Here is a 19035-nt window from a genome sequence, read left to right on the forward strand (position 1 = left end):
AAAAGTAAACATTTATAAATGTTTATTTTTTCAAGTCTTTATGCTGCAGAGTTGTTAACAGGCCACTTCACCTTGAGTGGTCTCTTATAATAGGTGTTAACTACTTATGCTAAACAGTCTTGTATTTAGCTGTGAGTCTGAGGGCTTGTCTCCACTTACCAGTGCATCAACCCTGCGGCGATCGATCTGCTGGGGGTCGATTTAGCAGATCTAGTAAAGACCTGCCAAATCAACCACAGATCATTCTGCCATTGACTCCAGTACTCCCCCGGAATGAGAAGAGTAAGGGGAGCTGACAGGAGAGCATCTCCTGTTGACATAGCGTAGTGTGGCACCCGCGGTAAGTAGATCTAAGCCGCATCGAGTTGAGTTACACTACTAATGTAACTCAAATTGCGTGGCTTTGATTGACTTTCCCCCATAGTGTAGACCTGCTCTGAGAGTCTGTCTATACTTAAAACACTGCAGTGACACCTCTGTAACAGTTCAGTGAAGATGCTACCAACAGGAGGGATTCTCCCATTGGCATAGGTAATCCACCTCTCCAAGAGGTGGTAGGGCTCTCTACATTAGGAAATTAGGCCAGTTTAACTGTGTTGCTCAGGAATCTGGATTTTTCACACTCTGGTTATACCAACCTAATTTCCTAGTGTAGACCAGACCTGAGTACCTTTCCCAGACCTGAAGAAGAGCTCTGTGTAGCTCATGATTCTCTGTCACCAGCAGAAGTTGACCCAATAAAAGGTTTTACCTCACCCACCATGTCTCTCTAATGAACTAACACAAGATATTGTAAAGTCATCACACAGCTAAAAACTGTAAACTTGAACAAATAGGGCCAGACTATCAAAGTTAAGTACAAAACAGGTGCATCCAAAAATATGCACTCTTTGTGCCTGTGTTTGCATATGGAAATAGGTAACTGCATGCCTAACTTCTTTGCACATGCAATTTCCTGATTTGCATACACAAATATAACCTATGGTGGGTGCACAAATTGTGTTTGTTAAAGAAAATAATTTGGCCTATGAACTTGAATTTTTCTATCTCATTCTATAAAATGTATACAAAGTTGTTAATCTTTTCCTTAAGTACTGAATGCTAACCTTATTTCATATCATTCTACTAGTTAACAAGCAGAAGTGTACATCAACAAAAGTATCATTTGAAAAAGCTGTTTAAAAACGTTCATACTAATGATCTATGTTTTTTTACAGGCAAATCCATGAAGAAGTGGGTAGAATCCATTGCTAAGATTATCAAGAGAAAAAAACAAGCTCAAGCAAATGGAATTAGTCATAACATTACCTTTGAGAGCCAACCTCCCCCAATTGAATGGCACATTTGCCACCTTGGACAGTTTGAGATGGACCTCATGACACTACATCCAATAGAAATTGCTCGTCAGCTAACACTTCTAGAATCTGATCTCTACAGGTAGTTGTTCAAAAAATGTGTGTGTTCCTTTGGTAGCTTTTTGTTGGCTCCATAAGTCACACTATTTGCACTAGTCAGAAGCATGAATTTCCTTTTCTGACAGGAGAAAACTGGCAGGATTAATATGGAAATCTAAAAGTATGTTGCTTTTATTTGTAAAAATAAAAAAAGGGCTGGTTGCCATATGTAATCCCACTTTACATGGGAAACGATGATCTCTGCAAACACTTTTAATACCTACCCTGTATTTGGATTTCATTTGTAATTGAAATATTGAGTTAATCAAATTGCATTCAGCTTTAGCAAGTAAAAAATCTTTAATTTTGTAGAATCAACCTGAAGTATATTCTTCTCTTTTACTTTGCAAATCATAAGGTTTGCTCACCTTCTGTCCTATACCAGAGTGTTTATCCATCAACGTATTAGGCTGGTGTCAACATAACCAAACTTGTACAGTAAATAATTAGGACACTAAAATGCTGCAGTGAGTAGACAACATTCAAACATAATATGTGAATTTTCAAAATAAAAATTTGGGGATATCTTATAAAAAATGCTTGTAGCATCCTAAAAAGAACTTTATTCTCTAGGGGCTCTCATAAAAACTAAGGTATTTAAACGGATTTTTGAGAGTTGCATGCTACAATGGCAGAAGGACTTCTAATAAAATATTTCTTTTTGCACATCAGGCTTTAACAGGGTTTGTCGATCCCCATTTCAGCAACACATTACTCGTGTTTACTCATTAGACAATGAGAAGCTTTCTTTGTTCAGGATGCTTATTTCTTCCTTCAGAAGGCAAAATTGAGTCCTTAGAAATTTTTTAATCTGAAAATACACCACTGATGTTCTTTTAACAGAGACAGGCATTTTCCAGAGTCCATTAGTGTCCATGTTGAAATACCAGTCCAGTGATTATTTTGAATGACTGTTCCATGATGGATTATATTGAATAATCTGTACCACATGTCAAGTAACAAGTAAGGGGAAGAAATATGTAATAAGTCTTCTACCGCAAACATGGAACATATGAATATTAAGTATTAAACATTCCTTGCCTCATACTTAACATTTTCTTTCAATAGGGCAGTGCAGCCATCTGAACTTGTTGGGAGTGTGTGGACTAAAGAAGATAAGGAAATTAACTCCCCAAATCTATTGAAAATGATTCGGCACACTACAAATCTTACTCTTTGGTTTGAAAAGTAAGAACTGGGGATGTTAACGTATTGACATGGAATCAAGCTGAAGTTCAAGGATCGCTCAGATTTTCTTACAGTTTAAAGGAGATTCCTTTATTTTGAATTATAAAATAGTTGTGTATTTCAGTAATCATTACCTTAGTTAAGCATTGATTTTGTACTTGGCACAGTACAGGACATAACCAAAAATCTGCAAGGCAACATACTCCTTTTAAGTTTTAAACTGCTTATTTCAGTGAAAACACTGGGAAGCTTAGGGTAATGGTCTTTATTTTGATCTCCTGTTCTCTGTGGTGACTAAACACTAGATTTCAGTGTGTAGCAAAGCGAATTTCCTAATTCCAGCATTTCCTAATACCATATTTCATGACTAGGTGCATTGTGGAAACAGAGAATTTTGAGGAGCGAGTGGCTGTGTTAAGTAGGATAATCGAAATTCTGCAGGTTTTTCAAGAGTTGAATAATTTCAATGGTGTGTTGGAGATAGTCAGTGCGATGAATTCTGTGTCAGTGTACAGACTAGATCATACATTTGAGGTAAGTCTCTTCTGAGTGACTTGTGCATCCTTCTTAAGAAACTATCAAGAAAAACAAATCATATACCATTTTTTGAATAAACACTGTTATTTTACAGTTACTTTATAAGTGTAATGTGAAATACTCATGAGGAATGTTATATAAAGTAGCATTCTAAGGGTCCTGGGTGCCACAGGGTATTTGTAATGACATCTGGAGTCTTTCACCTGTAGTTTGACAGCTCAAATCCAGCATGGTAATGATTGAATGTCATGACTAAGGCTAAGATTTTGTCATGGATACTTTTACTAAAGGTCATGGACAGGTCATGGGCAAAACAGAAAAATTCACAGAGGCCGTGACCTGTACCTAACTTTTATTAAAAATATCCCTGACAGAATGGGGATCTGCGGCTCCCTATACTACTTCAAGCAGGGCAGCTGCAGGGACTAGTCAATCCTCGCTGCCTGCGGGAGCTGGGAGCTCGGGGTTCCCTGCCACCCAAGGGGACCAGGAGCTGCCACAGCAGCAGGGAGCTCAGGGGGTCCCTGCCACTCCCGCTGCCTTCCACTGGGAGCTCGGGGTTCCCCCGCAGCGCTACCCCCAATCGCAGGAAGCTGGGGGTTTGTCGCCGCCGCCCACTAGGAGCTGGGGGGTTCCCACACTGTCCCAGGTGGCAGGGAGCTCGGGTTTCCTCTGCTGCCTCCTGCTGGGAGCTCAGGAACCATGGCCAATGGGAGCTGTGAGGAGCGGCACCTGTTAGACAGAGGCAGTGTGTGCTTGCAGATCCGCCTGGCCGCATCTCCGCCAGAAGCAGCGGGGATGGGGAGCCGCTGGAGATGAGCACGCCCCTTCCCACCCCCCCATCCGGCACCACAAGCCCCCTCCCACACCACAAGCCCCTGCCTCAAACCCCCTCCCAGAGCCTGTGCCCCGCAGCCCCTACCACACCCCTGCCCCACACTCCACCCCTCATCCCCCTGTACTCCAAAGCCCTCCCTCTGAGTTAACTGGCACCCCCTGTTTTCCTGGCATACCAGTTAAAAACTTTTACTGCACCTTGAACTCTAATCTGGGAGCTGCAGAATTCTAGCTAGGGGTCAGGGAAGAGAAACTGTGAGAGATGCAAGTGACCCCTTTCTTCTTTCGCTGACCGAAGAAGATCCATGCATAGGTTTGGACATTTACAGAGAGTTTAATGCTCAGGAAAGAACTTAAGCACATGCTTAAGAACATTGTTATCAAGGAATTTTTTTTTAAGCTTTGCTTTCCCAAATGGGGATGCTTGCCTGTATCTTGGTCAGAGTGAGTGTAAAAGAATCTGAGGCCAGTTTTAGCAGATTCTGGGGAAAGAAGTTTAAACATTGGGGAACATTGGTGAGTTTAGGAAGAAAGTGTAAATTGGTTACTTTTTCACTGAAAATGAGTGTGCAGTAAACTAATAAATTCCACTGAAGTAGACTGCTGAAGTTCAGAAGACAGTTTTGCACAGAAGGATGGAGTTTGTGTTGTATGGAGAAAAATATTTTTACTAGTATCAGTGCTAGATGCTGATAACTAAGTTTGATTTGTTTAGATTTGAAATAAATCATACTTAAAACAGTTGGGATTATTTTTGTAAATTGATTAAAGTAAAAATAATCATCTGTATTTACAGTAGTTTGACATTTCCATGTGATGCATCTTAGGGCTCTGTCCACACTACAGAGCTTATGCTGGTGAAGTCCCCTGGTACAGAAGCAACATATGCTGACAATTTTTTTTGCCGGTAGACACATTAGCTATGTTGGCAGGAGCCCCCTTTTTTCAGCATTTCTGCATCTACACCGGGAGTTTCATCGGCAAGTTTTAAGCCATAGAGTCAGGGACAGTTGATGTAGTAGTATACTGAAAACTATTTTAAAACCCACTTAAATTCAAATATTGTGAGAAACAAGGGGGTTTTGTTAATTTATAGATAGATAATATAAGTATGAAGGTACCTTATTTTCACTAACCAAACCATGCAAAAGACACATTGTTGCTTTGTTTTCTCTTCAATAAATTAGGCCTTACAGGAGAGAAAAAAGAAAGTTTTGGATGAAGCAGTAGAACTAAGTCAAGATCACTTTAAGAAATACCTAGCTAAACTCAAGTCAATCAACCCACCCTGCGTGCCTTTCTTTGGTAAGTTGTACTACAGGGTTGGAGATAAGTTTCTTCTATTGGCTTTCTTTTAACATTAAAATGAGCTACAAATTAAGATGCTGAAAATGCACTGAGTTTTTTTTTTTTAAGGTTTTACATTCTGTACTCTGAAGAATTGCCCTTGTGTTATGCATAATTTCTGATTTATTAGATTTTTAACATTAGTGTTTGTGAATAGTTAAATTCAGTAACCTCTGTTACACAGTGTTTGCATATTGTGTAAATACTACATGTTTTTGTTCTCTTGATACAGTAAAATTCTTGCGTTTTCAAAAACAATTTTGTAGAGGCTGAGATTACTGCTCTTTTGGCTAGTTATTTGCCTTAGAAGCTTTAGTATTCCTTTGCAATGTATTTTCTATAAATTTGGTTTTCTTCCAGTTTTAGAAAGTCCATGGATATTGCTGTTGTATGCAGACTTAAATTCCAATGAAAATAAAATAGGGTTTCTCTTAAACTTTAACTTTATCTCACATTTTGGACACTGTTCCTTTCTGGATGACCTAAGCATGCTGAGGAGTCTTGTTGGAATGTGACCTCCTGACCATGACCTCAGTATAAGCAGATAAAACTTGTTCCCTCTATAATATATTTAGTTTTCAGAGAGAATGCATAGCTCATTTGCTCTTTCTGATTAATTCAGTATTGGTGCATTGAAAGAAATGATTTGCTCTCTTTTTATGCTGAGGATTTCTTTGCTGGCATTTATCAGAAAAAATGAAAACGAGTTGGGGTGAAATGTGAAAATCAAAATTCTTTTTTTATATATATATATTAGGAATCTATCTAACAAATATTCTGAAGACAGAAGAAGGGAATCCAGACTTTCTTAAAAGACAAGGGAAAGAGTTAATCAACTTCAGTAAGAGGAGAAAAGTGGCTGAAATTACAGGCGAAATTCAGCAGTATCAAAACCAACCTTACTGTTTACGGATAGAACCAGAAATACGGGTAATCAAAGAACAAATACAATAGGTGTATACTTTATGTATGTGTGTGCATGTATGTGTGTACATATGATAAAAAAAACTTGTGGCAGATACTCTACTGATATTCTTGCTAGGGTACTAGTAGATGTGGGGATGACTGCCTTAATAGTGCAATAACCATCATTGGTAAAGAAAAGTGTGTGCATGAAAGCATATATTAATTCTAAATCCTTAATATATAGTTCATCACATATATCTCATCTGCTCACTACTATACAGCAGACACTTCTTATTTTTGCTATTGCTATACGGTACTTCACTAGCTGGAGCGGAGTGAATAGGATTAGAGCAAGAGGAAGAAAAGTTATAAAACAACATGAATATATGATGAGAAACTAACAGTTTCTGTGAAGAAAGTTTGCTGCTCTGATATGTTAGAATCCTTTGTATGTATCCAATTAATCCCAAACTCCTTTGACAAGGTTTCTGACAAGAGGCTACTAAGGAAGTTAAATAGTCATAGGGCAAGCAGTTACGGATTTGAAAGTAAATGAAAAAAAACAATGAGTAGGAATAAATGGTCATCTTTCAACGTGGCAAAAGGTTAACAGTGGTTTTCTCTAGGTTCTTTACTACGACCAGTGTTTAATATATTAATGAACTGTAAAGGGGATGAACAGTTAAGTGGCACAATTTGCAGATGACACAGAATTAGATTAGCCTCACACTCGAGAATATTGAAGAACTCCAGGAAGACTTAAAGCAAGATGAATTGGCCACGTGATGCCAGATTAAATTATTGTTGGCAAATGTAAGGGAATGCTCGTTGGAAGGACTTATTTAAACTACGTATACTCAGTGATGGGTTGTTCAGTAACTGTAATCACTCAGTTAATTAATTGTAACCTCCTGGGCTGTTTTGTGGACAATTCAATAAATGTCTGCTCAGTTTACAGCACCAGTCAAAGAAGCAACACAATGTTAGGCTGCATAAAGAATGAGAACAGTACTGAAAATATCAAAATGCCATTCTTTAAATCTACGCTATGCTCTCACCTGAAATAATGTGTACAGTTCTGGTCACTCTGAAAACTGTAGCTGAGTGACAGCATTCTTTGTATTGTGCTGTTCATTATTGAGAACAGTTCTGGAAAAGGGTTAAGTGATATAATTTTAAAATTATGAAGAGGAGCATTGGAATATTTTGAAAACAAATCAAGATGACAAATATAGTAATCGTAAGTTATAGGTTATAAGTATTGATGTTGGTAAAAATAGAATGTTTGAAAACGAAGGAACTGGAAGATCTTGGTGACTGCGTTGAGATACTTGGTAAATCATCTACATAACTACAAAGCATTTTACAGATTATTGTTAATTTAAAATAGCTCTGTTCATGTGATTTAAAATAATTCCTTTAGTCAGTAAATTTTACATTATCATTAGACTAAGCAGAATTCAATTTTTATAATTTTGACAGATAATACTGATGTTCATTTTAAGCATTTTTTAGATTTTTATCTATTTAAATTTTCACAGTTGCAGGAAAATATGGGTGGAGTGTCAGAATAGGTCAGATCAGACAAAAATTATGTAGTAGCTGCTGAGATTCAAAAAGTTAAGGTTTATAACCCTTAAAACAAATTGTCAATATTACATGTCAAAATATACAAAATAAATATCCTTAAATCAAACTCTTAAGTTTTCAAGCAGCATTTTTCTTACTCTGCCTGTCCGTAAATTTTGATTATCATCAATGAGAATTTTTTTTGTTGGTTTGTGTGTGTACGCTGAAATTGACATTTACTGGTAAAAATCTAATCCTTTCAAGCCTTATTACTATTAACTTGTATGTTTTTTTACTGTCATTTGCATCAGGACTTGTTGCTGTATTTTTCCAGGAATGAATTAACAGTAGTATAAAAGCTGCATGTAGTCAGTGAAATGTTCAGATTTCATTGAACAGTTTTGTATTTTCTATATATGCATATGTTGTTAAGAGCATATAAAATTATTTATTTAAACTTGTTTACCTCATTTTAGCGGTTCTTTGAAAATCTCAATCCTATGGGAAATGCACCAGAAAAAGAGTTTACAGACTACTTGTTCAACAAATCATTAGAAATTGAACCTCGAAACTGCAAGCAGCCGCCTAGATTTGTAAGCTTTTTCTTGTCATTTGTTTTTAAGTATTTTAAATCCACTCATACTTTAATAAATTAATATGAATATTACTATTAATAATGTGTATTTACTTCCTTTGAAATTATAGATGTTTCTTGAGTTTTTGTCACAAGACGTTTTATTCCAAAACTGTTGGTTTTTTAGTTTGAGATTATTTTAGTTCCTAAAAATACACCTCTTTTGGCGTTATAGGCAAATTGTGTTTTACAATAATATGTTGGAAAGAATAGCTTAAAAAGTTTGATTTTATGCAGTGTAGTTCTTCTCTTTAGAACCTGTAAAATGGCTTGATAGCATTGTGAAATGCTTTTAATTTCAAAATGTGGAAAAATCTGCATAAAATAAAAGGGAGAGACCTTTGTAAAAGCATTTTGAAATAAATGTTAATTGGTATTTTTCTCTGACATTCAGAGGAATATTTTCAAAAATAAATTTCACTTTCAGAGCTAAATGGAAATTCTCTTCACTTCAGTGCTGAACTGAAATATGCTACAAAATTTTAAATGAGGTACAATCTGCTTGTGAAGCCAGATAGTGTTGATTAGTTTGTCATTTTAATTAACGTTTTACTTTTGAAATAACTGCTGAAGCATAATGTGATTTTCTGGATATTTTGCCTCATAGAAAACTTACTATTATGTCATTATCTTTGCTGTAATTCTTGGCAAGTCAGGAGTGCCTTTTTCTTATTCTTGGGGTAAGAGAACCATAAAGCAGTTAACAGTTTTTGTGTCTTAACGGTGATTAAGGTTATACTCCTCCCCTACCAAGAGAATCAGATGAAGTGCTGCTGAAGTAACGCCTCCTTAAAAACATGGTGCCTGTAGGTATTCCACATGTGTATACGCATGTGCACCACGTGCCTGAGATTGGAGAGTTTTGCTCAGTTGTTCTCCTTGTGCTCCAGATGAGGATGTAAGAAGCAGTGCAGACTGCCACCACTCCAGTTCCTTCTTACCGTCACCTGGCCTGAGTATGAATCCTCATTGTCCATAGATTTCCTTCATGCTTCTTTCTTCTTCAAAGCTGTAAATATATTATAAATAGCTTTTGGTATTTTAGTGTAGTTAGAGTTTTAATCTTGGTGTATTTGATGATAAAATACTTTCTCCTCACCTCAGGGAGTCTCTTCCCATGGACAAAGATTATGCCCAGAGTCCTGAGTTTAAGAGCTGCATCTCCCCCGCAGCCCTTATTACCCCCCCCTCGGCTCCCACTCCTTCTCTGTGAGCACCAACACTGCCTCTATTATATGGGAGAGGCACATGTCTCAGCTAAATGCAGTGTTTCTTGCTCATTTTCCTTCAAAACCATGAGACATGAGAGCTCTGTCTCAGAGCCTTTTCTGTAAGATGTTATGAGACCTCCGTCTGATCCAGGCCCGGGAGACCCACCTGTACATTGGCCTCAACCAATGAGCAGTGTCCCAACAAGCACAAGCCCAGGAGAGAGAGCCAGAACTGCTGAGCCCAAGGAGTCGCCATACAGGACTTTTCGTCAGAGTCAAGGGCATGCTAAGCATAAGGACAGATTTTCTTCCAGGTCTTTTTCTGAGAGAAGGGATCCCTCCCTGTCTCTGTCCAAGCCCAGTGTGTCCGCACACACAGTTCTTAAAGATTTAAGCTCACTTAAACTTTCTGATCATGAGGGCAAAGCACAGAAGAGAGAAGATCTGCTGGTACTGACATCAATGCCAATTCATAAGGATTGGCACCCACCAACCCCATTTAAGAGCTCCTAAGTAGACGCTTTGGTGCTACCGACCTGTCCCCGACCTGCTGCTCATGACGACTGTGGTTGCTCTGGATTCATTGGTCCCAGTTACTGGATTGCCCCAGACTCAGGATGAACCTAAACTTACACTTCATGGGAGGATATCTTCACTTTTTCTTATTCATAGTCTGTTCTTTTTTGAACATGAAAAATGTGAACATAGGAGGAAACTACCTCGAGGAGATGGGAACATTCCCCTCCTCAGTCCATAGGTAGGAGCTTTCACCCACTGGTTCCAATAGCTCTGCTATTTGAACAAGAACTGGCACTCTCTTCGGAGGAGTTTGGAGGCTCTGGACATTTCTTGTTTCTGGGCCTTCTGTGACTGTCAACCTATCCTCTCATCAGCATCCAACTCTTCACGTATCTACTACCTTGGAACAGCAACAAGTATCCCAACCCATGGCCCCTTCACCTTACAGCCTGGTATTTGGATGAGCATCAGATCTAGAATATTCATGCTTGGAGATCATTGTTTATTCTCAACCAAAGAAGGAAAGAGTACAGCAGAACGTGTTATTTGGCTAAATGGAAGTTTCTCTTCCTGGGCGCAATGTAATCGGTCCTCCAGAATCTGCAGATAGTCCAAAACGTCAGGGTTATCCTGTCCCTGAAAACTTCAGGGCTTTTCATTAGTTCCCCTGCAGTTCATCTAGCAGCAATCAGTGCCTTCCATCCTCCAGTAGGACACTTCATTTTCCTTTGCCTTCACCCAAAATTTGTCCCAAAAGTAATTTGAGTTTCACATAACTCAACCTATCCACTTACTGGTATTTGTTCCCCAGAGCTTATGCTTCCAGTGAGGAGAGAAGACTTCACTCTCTGGACATCAGATGAGCGCTGGTGTTCTACCTGCAAAGGATGAAATTGATTAGAAAATCATCAGCCTTATTTGTTGCTGTAGCAGAACAGTCATGAGGGCGGACATTATCTGCTCAGAGACTGAGTGAATCTCCAGCTGCATCATTCTATTCCTCCTCCAGATGAGGTGACTGCCCATTCCACTAGAGCACAGGCAACCACAGTGGCATCTCTTTGAGAGGTGTATCTATATGAAACATCTATAGTCACTGTACATTATGCATTAGTTCAAGCCTCCTCTGCAGATGTAGCTGATGGAACTGCAGTATTACAACCATCTATACCTACTGCATCCCCGACCCTTCCTGTTTAACTACCTGTTTATCAATCACTCACATGTGGAATACACATAGGGACCAGCACTCAAAGACAAAAGTATACTGACCTGTAACTGGTGATGCTTCGAAATGTGGGATCTCTGTCTCTATTGCATGACCCTACCCTTCTTTCCATCTTCTTCAAATTCTTCTGATTTGGTGATAAGAGAGGAATTGAAGAAGCATCTGTCCGTCCCGCCTCTTATACCTTCAGTTGGAGTATAAGGAGAACATCTGTGTTGATGCGGACCAATGGACACTACTTGATAGCAATCTCTGATCTCAGACACACTAGAAACGGACATCTTGAAGAACCTTCAGTTACAAGTCAGTAACCTCATGCAATTTAGATTAATTCATGCTTCTTTTTACTGCAATGTCACATCAGCTGCACTTGTCACTCTTACGAATAAGAATTGTATACAGACTAAATCAGATACCAGAGTATATAAAAATAAAGAAAAAACTATTCTTATTCAAAGATTCCTGTCTCCGGGGATTCTGACTCTTGGATCTATGCATGTGGATAAGGGCCTGGTGAATTCTACAGTATAAGCAATAGGATTGTCACGTCACCCTTACTGTGAGGTGGTTTGACTGCCCCTGTACTCTGGCTCCTTCTGACTACATTCTGCAAAAGAGCTCCCCTGGTACACCACTTGCTGACTCCCATGGTTTGTCCTGATTGACACACATCTGAAACTCCAGACTAACAATTCTTTGGTCTTATTGAAAGGAAGATTTCTTGAGCGGAGCAAATTTTCACAATTTTATTAAAACCCCAGAAAGAGTAGTTTGTAATAAACAGTGACAGACCTGTTATAAACTTAGGCCCATTATAAAAATTACTTACCATTAAACAAAATTATGATTTTTGTTCAGAGTGTTGTACTCAATTCCTTTTTTGTTTATTTTTTCCAATGTCAGATAGTGGGTTGGCATTTTTACTGTTAGTTTACTGTACTAAATACTAGTAATATTAATCATGATTACTTCCTTTAGCCTAGGAAAACAACATACCCTCTAAAATCTCCTGGAATAAGGCCCAATACTGGCAGACATTGTTCCACCTCTGGAACCTTGCGAGGTCACCCAACGCCCCTGGAAAGGGAACCATGTAAAATAAGTTTCAGTAGAATTACTGAAGCAGAGCAGGAGTCAGCAGCATCGGCTCCGACTTCTCCGAATACGCCATCTACTCCACCAGTGTCTGCCTCTTCAGAACGCAGTGTATTTTTAGATATTGATCTCAACAGTTCTTATGGTATGTGTATAATATCTTTTATATTTACTGGTTGTTCTTTCATTTGATATTCCACCTCACCTCTGCATAGGCTCTTGTTGTTCCTTAAAAAATGTTTTGCTATGGCAGGTGACACCAGGTGGTGCTGTTAAACGTAGTCTTCTTTCTGTGTTCTTTTTCTAGTTGCAAGCCTTTAGTCCTGGAAGAAATGCACATGATGGTGTTCTTGGTTTTTACAAGGTCCTGTATAGAGGGAGTTATACAAGTAACAGGAGAGTTTGCTCTTTGCCTTGGGCTTGATAGGGTCAATTCTTGAGGCATAGTTGCTTCTTGGAAGCCAAGCAAGGATGTTGGGATTCCTGAAAGGTGTTGCCTTTCTGTTCAGAGAGAGAGAGAGTGTGTGAATAACAGAAGTCATATCCAGACTCTGTGTTACTGATTTTCTCCTTGGAAATATCCAAGTATCTAGTACTGTTTGGCAGAGAGGCGGCACTGGTGTCACAAGGGATGCTGGTGTTGAAAGAAGGGGCACCAACAAGAATGTTCTGCTATTTAATATGGCATATCATCTTTATTACAATGCCAAAGCAAGTCTCATTTGTAGAAGAAACTGTAATGTACTGGATTTTGATAGTGATGGAATATAAAGCAGCTTTGGAAATAAATTGGAAGCCTTTCTTAAGAGAAAGGATGGGGACAATTGAGAAAATAGAGCAACCCACTAAAAAGTTTAAACCCATGAGCACCTTTTCAGCAGAGTGTTGCTGCTGGGAGTGGCAAAGGATGATGGGTCCTTAAAGCTTCAGAGAGGCCTGAAATGGTATACGGTGGTTGCCAGCTGCTGAGGTTATGCTTGGGAAACTTGTTCCAAACACAGGCCTGTCATGTTTGCCCTTTCTCCCATAAATGACATGTGAATGTTCATGGAAGTTACAGGCTTAGCCAGCAGAGCTGGTACCTACTTCATCCGCACTGTTGAACTAACGGTGTTTCTGCTGCGCTCCTTGCCTATAGAAGCTATGCACCAAGTACATAATGGAAGTCAACATCTAATGTTGTTCACAAAAGAACCTAAACTCTATGCCCTTTCCTCCCCCCTCTTAAAACAGCTGTCCCAAGCACAGCCACGAAAGTGGTTGTTTCTGGGAGAATGCTGCTTGCCCATTCAGATCAGTCCTATGACTACCTGATGAGGGTGAAGTGCATTCAGGTGAAATTAACTCCTACACAGAAGGTCAGCACATGGCGTATGCACCACTTAAGCCTTTTTTTGAGGGCTAAAGTAGGGCTTTTAAGTAGTGCATAGGTTCGGTGTTTGTCATCTGTGCTGGAATGAAGTCCACCCTCGGTATTTCCTCTCCCCTCTCAATCTGGTTGCTCTGTGTTGCGCTGTCAGTGGGCAGTTGACCATTCATGCTTGTTTGCTTGTTGACAGATTTGGGTGCCAGGATCCAAAGGATACAACTACCACCCTGTGATACCCTCTTAGTACATATTGCATGGGCTGGAATGGAAGGATAAGAGTTATGTTCACATATTACCATAAAACTAAACACCAGAAAGGGGATTACATAAGAAACTTGAGTTTCATGTGGCAAATAGTGAGGGCTCTCCAGCCTCTAGGTAAAAGATGACACGGGTGGTTGATGGTGTCAAAATTCAGTTGTAATTTCCTATGTTTCTAGTATTCAGTATATTCTTAACTATAACTTTTTATTAATACTGTTTAAAATGCCATATATTCTTCAACAATAACTTCCAAAGCTTTTGGCCTCAAAATATTTATATAGTAGAATGTGCCTTGTTTCAACAACAGATTTGATAGTACATCAGAGATATTTTAAAGATGCACCCCAGGGATGTTTTATAAACAGATGAAGGGAAGGGGGAACACTGTTTTGGTGGCAAAATTTATTTTCTGATCCATTTTTCATTTTATTAGGTAACAATAGCATCTTTGCTCCTGTCCATTTGCCGCAGTCAAGTGAGTACCCTGACTCCTGCAGTTTGTCGATAAATTCTTTCCACTTTCTAAATGTACTTTTGTACCGTAAGAGCCTAAGAATAATGAAACTCTCATAGTAAAGGTATAAAATGTTAGACCAGTTCATTTAAAAAAAAAAAGGGGGAGGGTTTCACACGTTAGGCAGAGCATACAGTAAAATGATGGATAAAATCTAAGGACTGCTTGGGTTTGAACTTAGCAAATAACATTAGTGTTTTTCCCACTGTTGCTCAATTGATAAAGACTGGCTAACTGCACAGATAAAGTAACTAGATATTAGGTTGTTGGCATTAAAATCTCATGCAAGTATTTGCTCTACTGTTAGGGAGAGAGAAGGTACTTTCCGTACCGTATGTGGTGATCTGACACTGTATTCATATGCTTAGTACATCTGATATACAACTGAGAACAGTGCTGCCACCTGTGCCTATCCTCTTGAATAAAAGCAGGCATTCTTATTTGCAATTTGATTTTATTAAAATCCAGAATTGTAGAATACAGTACAAAATTGGGAAAACAAATCCACTTAATATACTGATCTGGATCATGCGCATAAATGGAAAGAAACAAGCTATAGCAAGAGCCAGTGTTTTCTTATTTAAATGCCTAACGTTTAATATTTTTCTGAACAACTCTTAAATATCCCTTTTTTTTTTCCCTCCAAAGAAAAAAAAGGTGGAAACTTTTAAAGAGGATGAAAGAAGTTGTAACAGTTGGAGTCTTATGTACTATTTTTGTCTGCTCTACCATTTTTTCTACTGTGTGATTGCAACAGAACTGCATAAGTAGCTCTGTAAACTCCAAATGTGAAGGTGTATTCACTTTTTGGGCAGAAGGAGATGGTTTTCCATACCAGTTTTTTATTTAAACATATGCCAAAACCACATACACCACTGCATGCTTCCAGTTAACGACAATGAATTCTTCCTCATGAAAAAGCTTCCAAATGAAAGTTTCATTGTCTACTAGCTTTTCTTATCAGGCCTTCATTTTTTCATCTTCTAAATATAGAGAGCATAGGAAGACTGTCAAATTGAGGCATTCAGTATTGCTTATTCCTGCTGTATGAGTATATATTGTACTTCATACAGAAGTCTGTGAAATGCAGTGTGTAATTACAAAAATGACTGGTAAAGTAACTTCCTTCAGCTGGGCTGAACAATTAGAGATGCCACTGAATACCAAGAATCTGTTTTATGCAGCATTGTTGTAGCCCTGTCGGTCCCAGGATATTAGAAACACAAGGTGGGTGAGGTAATATCTTTTTGGACCAACTTCTCTCACCAACAGAAATTAGTTCAATCAAAGATATAACTTCACCCACCTTGTGTCTGTAAGAATCTGTTTGTTAGTTTGCTTCTAGTTTTGTCTAAAAAAATTCAGAATGTTTCACTTTACTGTATTGTGCACCACCTGAAACTCACCTTATCTCTCTTTAGAATCTTTCTTCAGTTCGTGTGGTAGTATACATAAACTAAGTGAAGAGCCTCTGGTTCCTCCTCCACTTCCTCCACGCAAAAAGTTTGATCAGGAGGCTTCTAACTCTAAGGTGATGGTGTGTGTGTGTTAGTTAAATTATCTTGTTAGTAAACATGTTGGTGGATTTGATAAGCTTTATGAAACATTGGTCTTTGACATGTGCACAGTGTTCTAATGTAGTGTAATCTTGTTAATTCTGATTTGTTAATCTTCCAACCTAATAAATCTCACAGAACAGGCAGCACCCTTACCCTGTTTGCCCCACTTCTTAGCAAAAACTTAATAGCAGAGAGCTTGAACTGAGGTTTCATATTAATAAGATTTCATTACTATTACAAAATACATGGCAATACTAGTCCTAGTACAATATGAAGTAGCATAATTAAACTGCAGATAAACGATATGAACACAGTACACTATGATGCATTGCTTTTTGTTTTGTGGGTGTGTGTACATATTAGAATGATTGTAATCTTGGGGAAAAACTCTTACCACTGGGTTTGTAAAAATCAGTTCTCTCAACCTGATGTTTTGCCTGTTAAAGGCTACACTGTGTCACTTTTTCAAGTAGCGAAACCTTCACTCTACACCTTCATTCAGCGCATGTCAGGAAATATATTACTTTATAGTAAATGAAAGGTTCTTTGGGTGATTTCTTTTTCTGTATTTCAGGGAAGTTTAAAATCTGATGATGATCCTCCTGCTATTCCACCAAGGCAACCTCCTCCTCCAAAGATACAACCTAGAGTTCCTGCTTACAATAATCCATTTGATCAACTGCTGCATAGTCCACCCCCACCCCCTCCAAGAGACCCTCTTCCTGACACCCCTCCACCAGTACCACTTCGGCCTCCAGAACACTTCATAAACTGTCCATTTAACCTCCAGCCACCGCCAGTGGGACGCTTTCACAGAGATCCAGATCGGTTCAGGGAAGCCAGCACATGCCCAAGCTCACCAAACACTCCTCCAAGCACCCCCTCTCCAAGGGTCCTGCGTCGCTGCTATATGCTCAGCTCAAGTCACAACAACCTTGCCCATCCTCCAGCTCCTCCAGTCCCACCAAGGCAAAATTCTAGCCCTCAGTTACCAAAACTGCCACCAAAGACTTACAAAAGGGAACTTTCCCATCCTCCTTTGGACAGACAGTTTTTGCTAGAAAATGCAGAAACTCCTCAATGACCTTAGCCATATTAGTCATTGACACTGGAATAGTATTTGTAAAGTTCCTTTTTATTTATTAAAAAAGGCAGTGTATTTTAGTACTTTCACAAATAATGCTCTTACAAAAGTGCTGCTGATCAAAACAAAGTTAAAAATTAGAAAAATAAGAATACACCCTCCGCTCTTTGTCTACTCCCACAGCATTACCCTCAGGTGATCAGTAGCATTGCCTTGTCTCAGATCCTCAGTGCCGACAGCTATGCCAGTATAAAGATTATATATTTTGCACTGTAAACTACACTACATGAATTTAAACTATCAGTTCATTGCACTGAGCCGAAAAAAAGGTGCGTTTGTGGAATTTTTCAAATTTGAGCACTAGTGGCCTTTAAAAAAAAAAAAAAAAAGAACAGTGGAATTATGACACAAGCATGAGGGTGGATAGTGTTATTGATTTTAAACCTCTGGCTACTTGCCTTCGAATTTTATGTAAATCTAGGAAGTTTGTGAATGACAATTACTGTTCTCAAATTTTTAATGCCATGTCTTAATGTCCAGTCATTTGCTGCTGAAGATGAAAAAGAAAAATGGGTTGAAAATCTAAATGAAGATATCAGAATGCACTATTAGTTTTGATTATTTTGACAAATAACCTAGGACTACCTAACCCAGTTATTGGAAAGAATCCCTAGTATTATCATGCATCTTGTTCAGATGTGCCTTTTTGTTTTGGCAGGCAAAGGTGTCTTAAGCTAAAGATCAGAGGGGTAGCCCTGTTAGTTTGGATCTGTAAAAAGCGACAAAGAATCCTGTGGCACCTTATAGACTAACAGAAGTATTGGAGCATGAGCTTTCGTGGGTGAATACCCACTTCGTCAGATGCATTCACAGGACTCTTTGTTGCTTTAAGCTAAAGAATTGCCTACTGTTTCGGAGAACAAAGCTATATGCCATGTATGTACAGTTGTTTATATTGTATATTTACAGATAATGCTAATAACCTGTATAAATTTAAGTGACTTGAGGCCTGTAATACAGTCTGCTACTCTTGCAATCTTATACATTCAGAAGCATTTCCTATGGCTTAGGAACAAAGTCTTGCCTTCCAAACCTAATAACGTTCTTTAGCTCTAACTTCATTTAATTACAAACTCCCTTTTGGAAATTGGTAGCATTTAAACCAGCAAACACTTAAAGCTTTATTAAACTTTTTAAACTGAAAAGTGAATGGAACTTTTCTTTGCCAGTTGAACTACTTGTGGTTTGAACTGGTGTGAGAGTGAGTCTGTTTTACTGGTAGTACTGTAGCAGAACTTGTAAAGTGGCCAAAAGCCACATTTTATTTACTGGTCTGTGGCCTTTTACTGTGCTTTGTATCAGAGTTCTTAACGAGATTAATAAATCACCCCAGTCTTAATTTGTAAGAGATTGATCAATGTGTGTTCCTTGTAAGATGGGGGTGGGGAATACAGGGTCTGCAAGGATGTGGAAGATTCTGATATTCTTTCATGCCACTTCTGCTAAGTCTGACAAGTGGTTTGCGTTCCTATCTGCAGTTAGCTGGCTGTGAGAGGGCCCCAGGCAGAGAAGTCCTACCCATCTGGAAACCCACCAGGAGTTTTTAACCCCTTCCAGCAGAGGAGAATGTTTCATCAAAGGTTTCTTTAAAAAATTAAGTTCAAGAAGAATCAAACAAACTGAAGACAAATCTCTTTTAAAAAAACCCCAAACACTCTCC

The 19035-nt window shown here is 38.7% G+C and overlaps 1 protein-coding gene across 1 annotated transcript in view; it reads left to right on the forward strand.

Moving 5' to 3' along the window:
- The window catches only part of SOS2 (SOS Ras/Rho guanine nucleotide exchange factor 2), a 96099-nt gene extending 77378 nt beyond the window's left edge, over positions 1-18721 (forward strand). Inside the window, exons 14-23 of the mRNA XM_050954592.1 lie at positions 1218-1437; positions 2523-2642; positions 3014-3176; positions 5204-5321; positions 6121-6293; positions 8315-8431; positions 12409-12670; positions 14592-14633; positions 16094-16203; positions 16806-18721. Coding sequence (XP_050810549.1) covers positions 1218-1437; positions 2523-2642; positions 3014-3176; positions 5204-5321; positions 6121-6293; positions 8315-8431; positions 12409-12670; positions 14592-14633; positions 16094-16203; positions 16806-17315 — 1835 coding nt within the window. The 3' untranslated portion in view covers positions 17316-18721. The remainder of the gene's footprint in view (positions 1-1217; positions 1438-2522; positions 2643-3013; positions 3177-5203; positions 5322-6120; positions 6294-8314; positions 8432-12408; positions 12671-14591; positions 14634-16093; positions 16204-16805) is intronic.
- The last annotated feature ends 314 nt before the right edge of the window (positions 18722-19035 follow it).

Source organism: Gopherus flavomarginatus, chromosome 5, assembly GCF_025201925.1.
Source record: "Gopherus flavomarginatus isolate rGopFla2 chromosome 5, rGopFla2.mat.asm, whole genome shotgun sequence".
Taxonomy (NCBI): domain Eukaryota; kingdom Metazoa; phylum Chordata; order Testudines; family Testudinidae; genus Gopherus; species Gopherus flavomarginatus.